Raw genomic sequence first — 15,641 nt, 5'->3', positions numbered from 1 at the left:
GATAAACCCTGCGCTGCCTGAGGCAACAGTGCTGGCCTCCCCTGAGGCAGCTGCCAGGCAAGATAACATTGATTCTCCTCAGGAGCCAACCCCAACATCCCTGTTTGCTTCCAGACCTATAACTAGACTGAAGTCCCGGCGGGCCCCTAGAGGTGAGGTTCAGAGTGTGACACATGAGGAAGTATGCTACACTTGAAAAGAACTGCTTGAATTTTCTAATGTATATAAGCAGAAATCTGGAGAACAGTCATGGGAAGGGATATTAAGGGTGTAGGATAATGGTGGAAGGAACATAGAGTTGGATTAGGCTGAATTTATTGATTTGGGCCAACTAAATAGGAATTCTTCGTTTAATTTAATGGTGCAGCTCAGGAAGTTAAAAAAAGGTTCTTCACTGTTTTTATTTGCTTTATTTGCTTGGTTAGCTGAAATATGGATTACAAGGTGGCCCACTGCGAGTGAGCTGGAAATGCCTGATCTCCGTTGGTTTAATGTAGAGGAAGGGGTCCAAAGGCTTAGGGAGATTGGGATGGTAGAGTGGATTAGTCACTTTGGACCTACTCATCCCAGCCAGGAGAATCCCCAGAAGATACACCCTTGACTAATGCTTTGTGAAATAGATTTGTAAAGGCAGCACCTGTATCTTTGTAATTGCTTTTCTCTGTACATCAGATCTAACAGTAGGAACCGCAGTCACTCAACTACAAAATTTAAATGCAATGGGAATGATTGGATCCCAAGGTGGCAGGGGCCAAGTGGCAGCACTCAACCGTCAAAAGCAAGGTGGGCATAGCTACCATCATGGACAGCAGAGGCAAAGCAGCAATCAGAATAGTCTGACTCGTGTAGAGTCCTGGCATTGACTAATTAATTGTGCTGCTCCTAGAAGTGAAAATGATAGGAAGCCTACTGCATTCCCACTTAATTTACATGAGCAGAAAACTTCCAGATCGAGTGGACAAAAGAGTAATTTGAATTATAAAAACAGAGAATCACGGCCCCTCCATAAATTTCCAGACTTGAGCCAGTTAACAGACCCAGAACCCCTTGAATGAAGGGGAGGCCAGGTCCCCTTGAGGAAGGACCCCACTATGTTACCAACAATTTATGCTGTTAATCTTTCTCCCATCCTTCCCCAAGGAGACCTCTGGCCTTGTACTGGGGAAACTGCACTGGGGAAAGGGAAATGATCAGACATTTTGGGGACTGCTGGACACTGGCTCTGAGCTGGTGTTGACTCCAGGGGACCCAAAACATCACTGTGGTCCTCCAGTTAAAGTAGGTGCTCATGGAGGTCAGGTAATGAATGGAATTTTAGCTCAGGTCTGGCTTACAGTGGGTCCAGTGGGTCCCTGGACTCATCCTGTGGTCATTTCCCCAGTGTCAGAATGCATAATTGGCTTAGACATACTTAGCAGCTGGCAGAACCCCCACTTTGGCTCCCTGACAGTTAGGGGAGGGCTATTATGGTGGGAAAGGCCAAACGGAAGCCATTAGAGTTGCCTCTACTTAGAAAAATAGTAAATCGAAAACACTATCACATCCCTGGAGGGACTGCAGAGATTAGTGCCACTATCAAGGACTTGAAACACACAGGGGTGGTGACTCCCACCACATCCTGGTTCAGTTCTCCCATGTGGCCTGTGCAGAAGACAGATGCATCTTGGAGAATAACAGTGGACTATTGTAAGCTTAACCAAGTGGTGACTCCAACTGCAGCTGCTGTACGAGATGTGGTTTCATTGCTTGAGTAAACTACCACATCTCCTGGTACCTGGTAGGCAGCCGTTGACTCGGTAAATGCCTTTTTCTCCATTCCTGCCCCTAAGGCCCACCAGAAGCAATTTGCCTTCAGCTGAAGGGTCAACAATATATCTTTACTGTCCTACCTCAGGGGTATATAAACTCTCCAGCTTTGTGTCATAATCTGATTCAGGGAGAATGTGATTGCTTTCGCTTCTGCAAGATATCACACTGGTCCATTGCATTGATGACATTTTGCTGATTGGATCCAGTGAGCAAGAAGTAGCAAACACGCTGGACTTATTCGTGAGACATTTGCATACCAGAGGATGGGAAATAAATTCGACTAAAATTCAGGAAACTTCTACCTCGGTAAAATTTATAGAGGTCTAGTGCTGTTAAGGTATTCCTTCTAAGGTGAAGGATAAGTTGTTGCATTTGGTCCCTCCTACAATCAAGAAAGAGGCACAATGCCTAGTGGGCCAATTAGGATTTTGGAGTCAACACATTCCTCATCTGGGTGTGTTACTCTGGCTCATTTATCAAGTGACCCAAAAGGCTGCCAGTTTTGAGTGGGTCCAGAACAGGAGAAGGCTCTGCAACAGGCTGCTGTGCAAGCTGCTCTGCCACTTGGGCCATATGACCCAGCAGCTCCAGTGGTGCTTGAGGTGTCAGTGGCACACAGGGATGCTGTTTGGAGCCTCTGAGAGGCCCCCATAGGTGAATCACAGACGAGGCCTCTAGGATTTTGGAGCAAGGCCCTGCCATCTTCTGCAAATAACTACTTTCCTTTTGAGAGACAGCTCTTGGCCTGTTACTAGGCTTTGGTGGAAACTGAACGTTTGACTATGGATCATCAAGTCACCATGTGACCTGAACTGCCTATCACGAACTGGATGCTTTCTGACCCATCGAGCCATAACATGGGTCGTGCACAGCAGCATTCCATCATCAAATGGAAGTGGTATATGTGATTGGGCTCAAGCAAGTCCTGAAAGCACAAGTAAGTTACATAAGGAAGTGGCTCAACTGCCCCGGGTCTCCACTCCCGCCACCCTGCCTTCTCTCCGCCAGCCTGCACCCATGGCCTCATGGGGAGTTCCCTAACATCAGTTGACAGACGAAGAGAAGACTAGGGCCTGGTTCACAGATGGTTCTGCACGATATGCACCACCCAAGAGTGGACAGCTGCAGCCCTACAGCCCCTTTCTAGGACATGCTTGAGGGACAGCGGTGAGGGGAAATCTTCCCAGTGGGCAGGACTTTGAGCAGTGCACCTGGTTGTACACTTTGCATGGAAGGAGAAATGGCCGGATGTGCAATTTTATACTGATTCATGGGCTGTAGCCAATGGTTTGGCGGGATGGTTGGGGACTTGGAAGAAGCATGATTGGGAAATTGGTGACAAAGCCATTTGGGAAAGAGGGATGAAGATGGACTTCTCTGAGTGGTCAGAAACTGTGAAGATGTTCGCATCCCATGTGAATGCTCACCAAAAGGTGACCTCAGCAGAGCAGGATTTATGAATTAAGTGGAGAGGATGGCTCATTCTGTGGACACCACTCAGTCTCTTTCCTCAGTCACCTCTGTCATCGCCCAATGGGCCCATGAACAAAGTGGCCATGGAGGCAGGGAGTGGAGGTTATGCATAGGCTCAGCAACATGGACTTCCACTCACCAAGGTTGACCTGGCTACGGCCACTGCTGAGTGCCCAATTTGCCAGCAGCAAAGACCAACACTGAGCCTTCGATATGGCACCATTCCTCGGGGTGATCAGTTAGCTACCTGGTGGCAAGTTGATTATATTGGACCTCTTCCATCATGGAAAGGGCAGAGGTTTGTCCTCACTGGAACAGATGCTTACTCTGGATACAGGTTTGCCTATTTTGCATGGAATGCTTCTGACAAGACTACCATCCGTGGACTCACAGAATGCCTTATCCACCATCCTGGAATTCCACACAACATTGCCTCTGACCAAGGCACTCAATTTATGGCTGAAAAAGTGTGGCAGTGGGCTCATGCTCATGGAATTCACTGGTCTTACCATGTTCCCCATCATCCTAAAGCAGCTGGATTGATAGAACGGTGGAATGGCCTTTTGAAGTCACAATTACAATGCCAACTAGGTGACAATACTTGGCAGGGCTGGGGCGAAGTTCTCCAGAAGGCCATGTATGCCGTCAATCAGCATCCAATATATGGTATTGTTTCTCCCATAGCCAAAATTCATGAGTTCAGGAATGAAGGGGTGGAAGTAGAAGTGGCATCACTCGCCCTCACCCCTAGAGACCCACTAGCAAAATGTTTGCTTCCCGTTCCTGAGACATTACCTTCTCCTGGCTTAGAGGTCTTAGTTCCAGAGGGAGGAACGCTGCCACCAGGAGACACAACAATGATTCCATTACACTGGAAGTTAAGATTGCCACGTGGACACTTTGGGCTCCTCCTACCCTTAAGTCAACAGGCTAAGAAGGGAGTTACAGTGTTGGCTGGAGTGATTGACGTGGATTATCAAGATGAAATCAGTCTACTGCTACACCATGGAGGTAAGGAAGAGCATGTGTGGAATACAGGAGATCCCTTGGGGCATCTCTTAGTATTACCATGTCCTGTGATTAAGGTCAATGGGAAACTACAACAGCCCAATCCAGGCAGGACTACAAATGGCCCAGTCCCTTTAGGAATGAAGGTTTGGGTCCCTCCACTAGGAAAAAAAAACAAGACCTGCTGAGGTGCTTGCTGAAAGCAAAGGGAATACAGAATGGGCAGCAGAAGAAGGTGGTCATCAATACCAGCTATGACCACGTGACCAGTTGCAGATACGAGGACTGTAATTGTTATGAGTATTTCCTCCTTTTGTTAAAAACATGTTTGTGCATGTATACACTTGTACTAAGAAAATATCTTCATGTTATTTCCTTTTTCCTTTATCATGGGACGTAAGATTTATTAACTTCATATCAGCATTTAAGTATTGTTAACTTTATGTCATAGCATTTGGGTTGGGGACTGGTGGTGAGTTTCCAGTTTTACGAAGGATAGTTGTATTATGTTAGGTGTAATTAGGATCTTATTACTGTCTCTATTTGAAGATTATAAATGATCTCAGGAGATGTGTGTGGGTTCAAGTTGACAAGGGGTGGGCTTGTGATGGTTAATACTGAGTGCCAACTTGATTGGATTGAAGGATGCAAAGTATTGATCCTGGGTGTATCTGTGGCGGTGCTGCCAAAGGAGGTGAACATTTGAGTCAGTGGGATGGGAAAGGCAGACCCACCCTCGATCTGGGTGGGCACCATCTAATCAGCTGCCAGCGCAGCTAGGATATAAAGCTGGCAGAAAACGGTGAAAAGACTAGACTGATTTAGACGGAGGCTGGGAGCAGCTTCCATCTTTCTCTCGTGCCGGATGCTTCCTGCCCTCAAACATTGGGCTTGAGGTTGTTCCACTTCCAGACTCGGACTGGCTTTCTTGTTCCTCAGCTTGCAGATGGCCTATTGTGGGATCTTGTGATCATGTGAGGATATTTATATATATCCTATTAGTTCTGTCCCTCTAGAGAACCCTAATACATGGCCTCATATGATCCTCCTGCCTCAGCCTCCCAAAGTGCTGGGGTTACACGTGTGAGCCACCGTGCCCGGCCCCTGGCCTATTTCATATGAAACTGTGAACGCTAATGAGGGTGAGCAGTACGTCTGCATTTAATGCTGTGTCCAGCATCCGCAGAGCCTGGATGCCCATGGGAAGTCACATCTCGGGGCAGTGCGGCTCTCCGGGGGCCTGGAAGCTGAGCTCAGACCCTGGAGATGAGGCTCAGCTCATCACGGAGGCAGGAGAAACGTGCTGAGAGCGTCTTCAATAGGGCGGGAGGGGTGACTCTGACGTCTTTAATTCCCCCATTTTATGTAACGCTGTCGCATGACTCAGACTGAGGGAAAATTCATTGCAAAAGTGTTGGGAGTGAATTTCCTACCTCGGTAACACAGGTTGTTCCTGCAGCCGCCTCCATAGCTGGGCGGGCACTCAGAGCAGGGCCGGCCATTCTTGTAGGGGGCTTCTCCGATCCAGTTCCCCCTGAGGACAGACCAAAAACAACCGTCAGAGGGAACTACCACGTGAGGCCTTGGGACTGATCCTCTTCCAAGGCCCACCTGAGTCCCTGAACACCGTCACTGACAGGTCAGGGGGATAGGAGTGTGCTGTGAGAAGCGGGAAATGTGACTGTCCCAGGCCCTCCCATGCACAGAGAGTCTAGAGAGCTCCAGAATCCCAGCGATCCTGCAGAAGGGAGGTGCAAGATGCTCTTCCACCCAGTACCTTTGCCCTGGCTGGCTGTCGGCCCTGTGGCCCCCCTTCCACCAACACGGCTCCGAACACTGTCAGGGCCCCTGGATCCTAACACCTTAGCACTGAAAAGCTGTCAGGACTCCCTTTTAAGCCGTTTCTCAAATGTGTAAAGCCAGCCTGTTCTGGAGATGGCTTGTGTTTCCCAGGTTTTACCACATGCCATCCCTGGTCTATGCCTTCACTGTGCTCCTCACCCCATCTCCCCAGCACCCTAGGAGGGAAGAGCTGGAATTCAATACTTTTGCAGAAGAGGAAACCGAGGCACAGTGAGGTTAAGTGACTTGCCCCAGGTCACAGAGCAAGCAAGTGGCGGGGCTGGGATTTGAACCCAGGCCATGAGGCTCAGAGCCTTAGTTAGGCACACTGTATTCTAGGGGCTGGGTCAAAGGTCCCTCTTGGGCCACAGTTGCCCTCTTCCTCCCTCTGGAGTTCCCAGGGGCAGGAAAACTGGAGGCTGCACCAAAGGCTTTCTCCAGGGGCCAGGTAGCGGTGGTGAGCGGAATCCCAAGGCGCTTCCTGCAGCTCCTCGGCTGTGAAGAGCAGGCTTCCCTAGTTGGGCCCCAGGCTGCCAGTGTGTGCCCTCGGCCAGCCTCCTCCAGCCCCAGCCTTGGTCTCCCTTTCTGTAAAATGGGGTCATAGCAGCAGGGCTGCTGCCCTGCTGTGAGACTGAGGGAGTGACCGTGGGGAAGCCCTCGGACTGGCGCCTGACTCATGGGGAAGGCTGTGCTCTGAGAGTTGGGGAAATCCACAAGCTTGTGTGGGGAATGCTCTGACGCTTTCCAAGGAAGAAGGGGAGGGGCCCTGCCAGTGCTGGCCGAAGACAAATGGCACGCTCTGGGTCTGACAGGCATCTGTCCTTACCAGAGTGGTCTAGAACCTCCTGCGGCCCCAGAAGCACCCTGGCCTCCCCGAGGGGACTGTGGGCAGGGGAGGGGCAGTGGGCCGTGCAGTGCAGGGAGGACAGGGCTGGGCACCGTCTGGGGTTATGACCCGCACACAGCCTCTCCCACCCCCTCACATTCCAGAGGCAGAATGACCGTGTCTGTGCCATGCCACAAGACATCCCCACTCAGATACCCTCTGCTCAGATCCCCGGGGGCCTTTGGGATGACTCCCCCAAAAGGAACATCACCAAGGGACCGAGAGGGCCCAGAGCCCATCCTGTCTCTGGGGGAAGCCCAGTAGGTTTCTCAGATGATTGTGGTCCTGTCATGGGTATGTCCCATTGCCCCTGCCATTTTCCCTTGTGTCTGGGGTTCTCTATTTCCTCAGACAAACCACACCACCGATGCTCCCAGCTCAACCGTAATACTCAGGGTTGGCATTGATGGAAGGCCGGCTGGGCATCAGGTCCTGCAGATGAACAATCTCCTTAATTTTTGAGACAGGGTCTTGCTCTGTCACCCAGGCTGGAGGGCAGTGGTATGACCACAGCTCACTGCAGCCTCAACCTCCTGGGCTCAAGCAATCCTCCCACCTCAGCCTCACAAGTAACTGGGAATACAGGCATGCACCACCACACCCAGCTAACTTTTTGTATTTTTTGTAGAGATGGGGTTTTACCAGTTGCCAAGACTGGTCTTGAACTCCTGGACTCAAGCGATTCTCCTGCCTTGGCCAAAGGAGGCTGGGATTACAGGCATGAGCCACCGCACTGGCCAGTCTCCTTAAGTTTTGAATAACACTGTGAAGTACCTTCCCTCACGTGCAAGTCCCTCTATGTACACACCCACCTCATCCCCTGTCGGGCTGGGAATCCCCCTCAAGGGATCTGACCTCCCACCACACCCAAACCCACCCTCCCAGCCACCGTTCCCACCCTGGTGCCTGGGACAGTGTCCTGCATAGCCCAGGGGCTCAAGCCCTCTCTCTAAGAAAGAGGCCATGGACAGCACGCAGTAATATGCAGTGGACAAAAGGAAAGAACCAGTGAACACACAACACCATGGGGAGACCTCACCAATGTAATGTTGAGCAAAATACCATTTGGGGGCACCATGTGGGAGTGTGCTGTGTAGCCCCCCTCATGTGAGGTCCCAAACCAGACACCACAGACTGATGGGAAAGATGCTAGAATGGTGGTCACTTTGTGGGGCACGAGAGAGCCTCTGCGGCACGGGAGACACCGTCCATCTCCATCTGGATGGTAGTTACACGAGTAGAGGGCTATTGCCATGGACTTTCAGTATGTGTCTCCGCAAATGCCAGTGTTGAAGCCCTCACCCCCAGTGTGACTGTACGTGGAGATAGGGCCTTGACGAAACTAATTAAGGTTAAATAAGGTCAACAGGTAAAGTCCTGATCCAATAGGATTCGTGTCCTCATCTCTCACCACCATGTAAGAAGGCGGCCGTTGGTGAGCCAGGAAGAGAGCCCCCGCTGGAGCCCGATGCTGCCACACCTTGATCTGCCACACCTTGATCCAGGGGACTTCCAGCCTCCAGAACGGTGAGAGATAAAAGTCTGATGTGTAAGCTGCCCAGGCTGTGGCATCTGTTGTTGCAGCCCCAACAGACTAATGCATGTGAAACTGTGTCACGCTGTATACTGAAGATGAGTAATAACCATACATGGGTTATTCCTTTTTTTAAGGAAGCAGGGGGTTGCTACAGAAGGAAAAAATTTCATTTCTGATAGGACCTTCTAGTGTCTATTTTTATATTGAATCAAGTCAAATGATTCCTCATTCCCCAACTGCCACTGGGCTGGGAATTCCACCACCTTGGACCGGTCTGCTGCCCTTGCATGGGGCCTGCGTCCCTCCCAGGCAATGACACACCCGCTGCGCTTATCCATGTGGGCTGCTGAGCCACGCCACCGCAGGCACGCCAGATGGTTTTGGGAGAGCTTCTATTTTTCCTCCCAACCTCAGCGATTCCCCCTTCATCCCACCTTTTCATAACCACTCCTGACCCAAGACAAATACATGAGGTCATTGCCGTTTCATTCAGTCACTGAGCAAACATGCCCCGGGGCCCACGCTACACAGGGCACGGGGCGAGCACAGCAGTGGCCAGCGGCCAGCATGCAAACCTCAGGCCGTGAACTGGGGGAGCGGCTCTCCAAGAATCAGCACATATTTGTCCCATGAGCAAATGAGTCAAGGGCTGGACACCACACGGACAATCTGAGCATGCTATAGGCGGAGGAGGCACCATGATCAGGAGGCCGCATGAGGACCCTCTTCAGAGGGAAACAGAGAAGCTAGGCTTTGTGTGAACACGTGTTTTCTAGGGTGCTGTCTACTGCACATTTTCAGAGAAAAATAATCATATTGCCAGGGCAGACCATGCTGGCTGCCCAGCCAGCAGCTATTCCTGCTTCTGACTTTGTTCAGTTGGTCTCAGAGGACGTCTTGCAAAGCCAGTTGGGGCAATCTTGTTCCCCCTCATCTATGATTGGTTTAATTCTGGCCAAGAACATGAGAGAGTGTGCCAGTGTGCGAAAGACCTAAGGAGAGAGCCCTTTGGCCCTTTGACCATCTTTCCTTCTGCTTGGGGAGATGTGATGTGGGTGCTCTGCAGCCATCTCGGGACCCTGAGGAGAGAATGGTACGGCAGGAAGACGGAAAGGACCCGGGTCCTTGTTGACATTGCTGAGTTTTTAAGCAAACCCAGATGCACCAAACTCTAGATTCCTTGTTATGTGAGATAATGAAGACTTCGCTGCTCAAGCCACTTTTCACTGGGTGCTCCACGGCAAGCAAACACATCCCAACCCCTACCCCATACAACTGCACATCAACTCGTCTTACTTTGGAGAATAATTGCAGACAAAGTAGACGGCGTTCTCCCAGACTTCTCCCCAGACGGTCATCCTCCGGCAGGTGTTCACAGCACAGCCGACCTTGTTGGTGGTGGCCCAAACTATCTGAAAAGATGACATCTGTGTGTCACAGCTCGAGGGACAAGGCACAAAAGGGTGATACACTCTGGCCTGGATGTATAAGGTGCTGGCACTAAAGGGTGAAGGGCTGGGGAAGCAGATATTAGTCCCCAACCCATTGAAGATACATGCATTTCATTAAAAAGCAAGCAAGTGGGCTGGGCGCAGTGGCTCATGTCTGTCATCTCAGCACTTTGGGAGGCTGAGGCGGGCAGATCACGAGGTCAGGAGTTCGAGACCAGACTGACCAACATGGTGAAACCCTGTCTCTACTAAAAATCCAAAAATTAGCCAGGCGTGGTAGCGTGTGCTTGTAGTCCCAGCTACTCAGGAGGCTGAGGCAGGAGAATTGCTTGAACCTGGGGGGCAGAGATTGCAGTGAGCCAAGATCATGCCACTGCACTCCAGCCTGGGTGACAGAGGGAGACTCCATTTCAAAAGAAAAAGCAAGCAAACAAACTCCCACACAATGAAAATGCCCCGCAATGTCAAATTGCCATAGATTTCTCGGTTGGGTGCAGTAGCTCACACCTCTAATCCCAACACACTGGGAAGCTGAGCGGGGAGGATCGCATGAGCCCGGGAATTTGAGACCAGCCTGGACAACAGAGCCAGACCCATCTCTAAAAAAAAAAATACAAAAATTAGCCAGGCCTGGTAGTGCACACCTGTAGTCCCAGGTACTCAGGAGGCGAAGGTGGGAGGATTGCTTGAGCCCAGGAGTTTGGGGGCTGCACTGAGCTAAGATCATGCCACTGCACTCCAGCCCAGGTAGCAGGGAGACATTGTCTCAAATTAAAAAAAAAAAGAGTTTGTTGTGCTCACTCAGTTTCTGGCCTTGCTGGTAACAAACAGCTTATGCTACCAGCTGTACTTTGCATAGAACTGAATTTTTAAAAAGTAAGGCAATAACAGCACAGAGGTTTAACAGATTTGGCACCAATCCCCCAGGGGCAGGGGGTGAATGACTGGGATTGGGGTGCAGGGCTGAGGGGGTGGCCAGTCCCCGAGTTACCTGTGTGTAGTGCGTGCACATGGCCCCCGAGCACCTCTCCGGACACCAGGGATTGCACTCGCTCGGGTAGGGGTAGGTGTAGTCCTTCACCTCGTCATACCAGGACTGCACGTGGAACCCGGGAGAGCGATACCTGCAGGGCAGAAGCAGCTCACTCAGTCCCGGCCCCTCACCCCACCCGCCAGCGGAAACGGCAGCAGCCAGGGGCAGGTGGGGGGGAGGGAGGCCGAGGAGGGGGATAGCCCCCAATTCCAGGAGCACCTGGCACAGGTGATTAAAACCATTATCATTGAGGAGCTCACCTGGGGCCTCTAGTAGGCTCTTCGGGTGGCTCACGTGCAGAAAAATCTTAACCTGGCTCTCAATGAGTCGTTTTTTACGTCAATTAGGTGTTTACTTTCAGGTGCGTTGGAGAAAAAATACCCAGCCCATGAAGCCCATGTTTCACAGACGTTATTGTCTAAGACAAAACCTGATGAAGACGTGAGTGCAGTTAAGGCCGAACATGGTAGTTCACGCCTGTAATCCCAGCACTTTGGGAGGCCGGGGCGGGTGGATCACCTGAGGTCAGGAGTTGGAGACCAGCCTGGCCGACATGGTGAAACCTCGTCTCCACTAAAGATACAAAAATTAGCCGGGCATGGTGGTGCCCACCTGTAATCCACAGCCACCAGCTGCACTGGTCCCTGGACATCCTCTGTGGGGTCATCGCTTCATGCCCACCACCCCCTTGCTTCAGACTCAGTTGCCAAGGTTGGCACCATTTTTTTTTTAACTAGGGAAAAAACCAAACTGGAGGCAAGTCCACAGTCACACTGTCACCAGCAAGTATAAACAAAGTGGTTTCGATGAAGAGAAAACGCTCACGGGGGAAATGACCATTTTTAAGGGCAATGTGGTCAGCGAGGCAGTTAGAGGTCTTGTAACAATTACTGTCTGGAAGCAGAACGCACGAGAGTGGTCAGCGGCATCTGCAGAGAGGCGTGCATGCAGTGAGGAGGCAGGAGCAGAGGGCTGCTGGCCACTCATCCGCTTCCCCGCAGGCTCAAGGTCACGCAGACTCAAGGCTGGCACTGGCACTGGCACAGCTGTGGGGAAAGGAAGGCGCGGCTGCCCTGGGGCGCTGTGCAGAGTCAGGGGCTGTTTTGCAAAGCAAGTTAGCAAAATTCCTTAAGAAGTGGGGAAGTCTCTGTGCCGTTTGGCCGAGCAATCCTACTTCTCAGGAGTAATCCTAAAGAAATCATTCAAGCGAGACAAAGCGAAAAACAAACAAAAAAAATGGATCTGCAAGAGCCAACGGGTCAACTTTGGTCTGTCCAGAGAGGGACCACTGGGGCATTTGCAGGGTGACACTCATGACAACTGTGTCACTGAAAACTTCCCAATATTGTATGAAAAGGAAAAAAAAAAAGATTTCAAAGTGATCCAGGCTATAGTCGCAAGGCTGTAAAACTATGTCGGCGCCCAGCCAAGTGCTACAAAGGAGCCCAGAAAAATGAAAAGAGCCGCACCAGGCTAGGAATTACAGATCTCCCTGCTCTAGACACTTGCCTTTCATGTTATTGTAAGATTTTTTTTTTTCCCAAGACGAAGTCTTGTACTATCTCCCAGGCACAATCCCGGCTCACTGCAGCCTCTGCCTCCGGTATTCAAGCGATTCTCTTGCCTCAGCCTCCCGAGTCACTGGGATTACAGGTGCCCGCCACCATGCCCAGCTAATTTTTTTGTATTTTTAGTAGAAATGGGGTTTCACTATGTTGGCCAGGATAGTCTTGAACTCCTGACCTTGTATTCCGCCCACCTCGGCCTCCCAAAGTGCTGGGATTACAGGCGTGAGCCACCATGCCCGGCCTGTAAGACAGGTTTTATAAAAAGCTAACTTCACCAAAGAAAAAACCATGGTGTGGATTTGCCTCTGTGAAGTCACAGCTGTTGATCCACCATGACACCTGCCCAGGTTCGTCCTGAAAACCCACGGATGCAGAGGAAGGTGTGGCTGCCCGGGGCCTGATGAAACCCAGCCTAGGAAATCCCTCTGTGAGAAGTGAAAGCAAATCCTCACCTACATTTTAAGAGGCTATCTAAAGCCCAGTCCAACTTTTTAATAATTAGGGCAAAATGGAAGTCAATCTAGGTCCTGGATGGGTCTGAGGACGTGCACTCTGGCCTTGGGCATGGCACGGTCACAGGTTGGTCGTTAAGTCTTATGTGGTCATTAGTTGTTATCCTGGGCGTGGTCAAAAGACATTTTCCTACTTTCTCCAATGAAACCAGCCCTCAGCCCCCAGGAGGGGACTTCTGGCCTCTTTGGGAGCACAGATACATGGTCCAGGTTACTCTGGGGAAGGCCAGTCAGCTGCATTTAACAGACAACCGTCAATGCCTCCTACGAGAGAGGTGACAAACCACGGCCAGACAGGGAAGGAGAGGGGACAGACCACGGCCAGACAGGGAAGCCCCGGGGGTCTGGAGAAGTTAGTGAGCTTCCCGACGGCCGGATGATGCAGGGAAGGCAATGGGCATGTTCCCAGCAGGGTGGAACCTGGCTCAGCCTTAAACAGTGAGCAGAACCAGACAGAAATGACCCACCGCGAACAGAGCAGTTCACCCCACAGGAACGGGGACTCAGGAACCCTGCACAGGAGATGGAATGGAAACCCCATCTACAGGCTGGGCGGGGTGGCTCATGCCTGTAATCGCCGCACTTGAGGAGGCTGAGGTGGGTGGATCACTTGAGACCAGGAGTTCGAGACCACCCTGGCCAACCTGGTGAAACCCTGTCTCTACCAAAAAATACAAAAATTAGCCAGGCATGGTGGCACATGCCTATAGTCCCAGCTACTCGGGAGGCTGAGGCTCGAGAATCACTTAAACCCACGAGGCGGAGGTTGCAGTGAGCCGAGATTGCGCCACTGCACTCCATCCTGAATGACAGAATAAGACCCTATCTCAAAAAAAAAAAAAAAAAAGAGAAGAAAAAAAAGAAAAAGAGAAAGAAAGAAAGCCCAAACTACAAACTTTAATCAATCATCAGTGTCTGGGGTCAGCCAACCAAGCTTGAATACATTTTGTCAGTTACTCAGGAGTGTTCCTGGGTGCCGAGCCTCAGTTACCCAGAATATGGATGGAACTGGTGGTCTCTCTCACTCTCTTTGCAGGCTAAACTTGATAATGGGCAAGTGCTGAGCCCGGCACACAGCAATGGGGGCCTGCAGCAGCTGGAGAGAAGCTTGTGGCTCTTACCTGCCCCAGTGGGCGGCCAGGTTCTGCCCGATGGACACCAGCAGACTGGTGGGCCCATGCTCCCAGATGCACTCACTGGCCCATGCCGCCGCAGACTTCTCCAGCTCGTCATCCCAGGTCTGCAGCAGGAGGAGAAACAGGCACCAGGAGGTGAGGGTGAGGGAGGGGCGTAAGAACCATAAATGCAGCAATGCCCCAGCCCGGGCTCCCGCGGAGCCTACAGCCAATGCTCTGCTGCTGTGTGGAAGAAAAGGGAAGGTCAGCAGCCATCTCTAGGGATGGTCTTGGCCTGGAACCTGTCCCGATGACCCCGGTTTCCTCTCCTTACGCATGTTTCAAGCACACCAGGCCTCAGGCTTTACCCCAATCTTTTCACTGCATTCTAACAAGGGGCCTCTGAAGTAGACCCTTCTTATCTCCATTTCACAGGCAAGCAAATCAAGGCCTGAAGAAGCAATGCCATTTTCCCTGGGTCCCACAGTCAGCCAGTTGCAGAACCAGGATTTGAACCCGGGTCTTCAGGACGTTGGAGCCTGAGCTGTCTCCATGTATGCAGTTATGTGTGGGCCACAGCAGGTAATAATCAGATGCTATTCCTAGGCCAGGGGCTAGAAATAAGTTATTCGTGTGGCGTTGGATCGGTGTTCTGAATGCTGGTCCTGGAATGGCGGTGTGAGCCTAGGCATGCAGTTATCCTGTCTGAGCCTCACTGTCCTCATCGGTAACATGGGCATGTCCACAGCCCTCACTGTTGGCAGTAATGGGGAGGGTAAGCCCACGAGGTGCCCAGCCCAGGGCCTGGCTGCAGTCAGAGAGGCTTTATCCACATCAGCCACACTCAGGCCTGCAAGGAAAAGCAGCCGAGGGCCCCTGCAGGGGATTTTAGATTCTCACTGGCTACCCGCGGGGCAACACAGCAAGAAGGGCCCTGAGACGAATGGGTGCCGCATTTCAGTCGGAAGATAGAAAGTGCCGGAGATGGGCCCGGCTCAGTGGCTCACGCCTGTAATCTCAGCACTTTGGGAGGCAGAGGCAGGCGGATCACTTGAGGTCAGGAGTTGGAGACCAGCCTGGCCAACATGGTGAAACCCCGTCTCTACTAAAAATACAAAAATTAACCGGGCATGGACAAAGTAAGACTGTCTCAAAAAAAGAAAGAAAGAAAAGAAAAGAAAGTGCCAGAGGTGGATGGTGGGGATGGTTGCACAACAGTGTGAATGTACCTAGTGCCACAGAACTGCACACTTAAAAATGGTTAAAATGGTCACTTTTATAGTCCGTATATTTTACCACAATGAAAAGAAATTGACAAGAGACGTCTTCGGCTTGCCCAGCCCTGCTCACCTCCCAGCACGGCCCAGCCTGAATCAGCGGGGCCTGAGCAGCAGTCTGGGCAGAGAC

At 51.3% G+C, this 15,641-nt stretch overlaps 1 protein-coding gene across 3 annotated transcripts in view; it reads right to left on the bottom strand.

The window, feature by feature from the left end:
- The window catches only part of CRISPLD2 (cysteine rich secretory protein LCCL domain containing 2), an 88,187-nt gene that overhangs the window by 48,684 nt on the left and 23,862 nt on the right, over positions 1-15,641 (bottom strand). For all 3 annotated transcript variants that reach the window (XM_025370551.1, XM_025370552.1, XM_025370550.1), the window contains 4 exons: positions 14,241-14,359; positions 10,998-11,130; positions 9,852-9,967; positions 5,724-5,824 (listed from right to left, as the gene is read on the bottom strand). In XM_025370551.1, the coding sequence (XP_025226336.1) occupies positions 5,724-5,824; positions 9,852-9,967; positions 10,998-11,130; positions 14,241-14,359 (469 nt within the window). The remainder of the gene's footprint in view (positions 1-5,723; positions 5,825-9,851; positions 9,968-10,997; positions 11,131-14,240; positions 14,360-15,641) is intronic.

Source organism: Theropithecus gelada, chromosome 20, assembly GCF_003255815.1.
Source record: "Theropithecus gelada isolate Dixy chromosome 20, Tgel_1.0, whole genome shotgun sequence".
Lineage (NCBI taxonomy): Eukaryota > Metazoa > Chordata > Mammalia > Primates > Cercopithecidae > Theropithecus > Theropithecus gelada.
The sequence above is the reverse complement of the archived record's forward strand: the minus strand, read 5'-3'. Positions and strand labels throughout refer to the sequence as shown.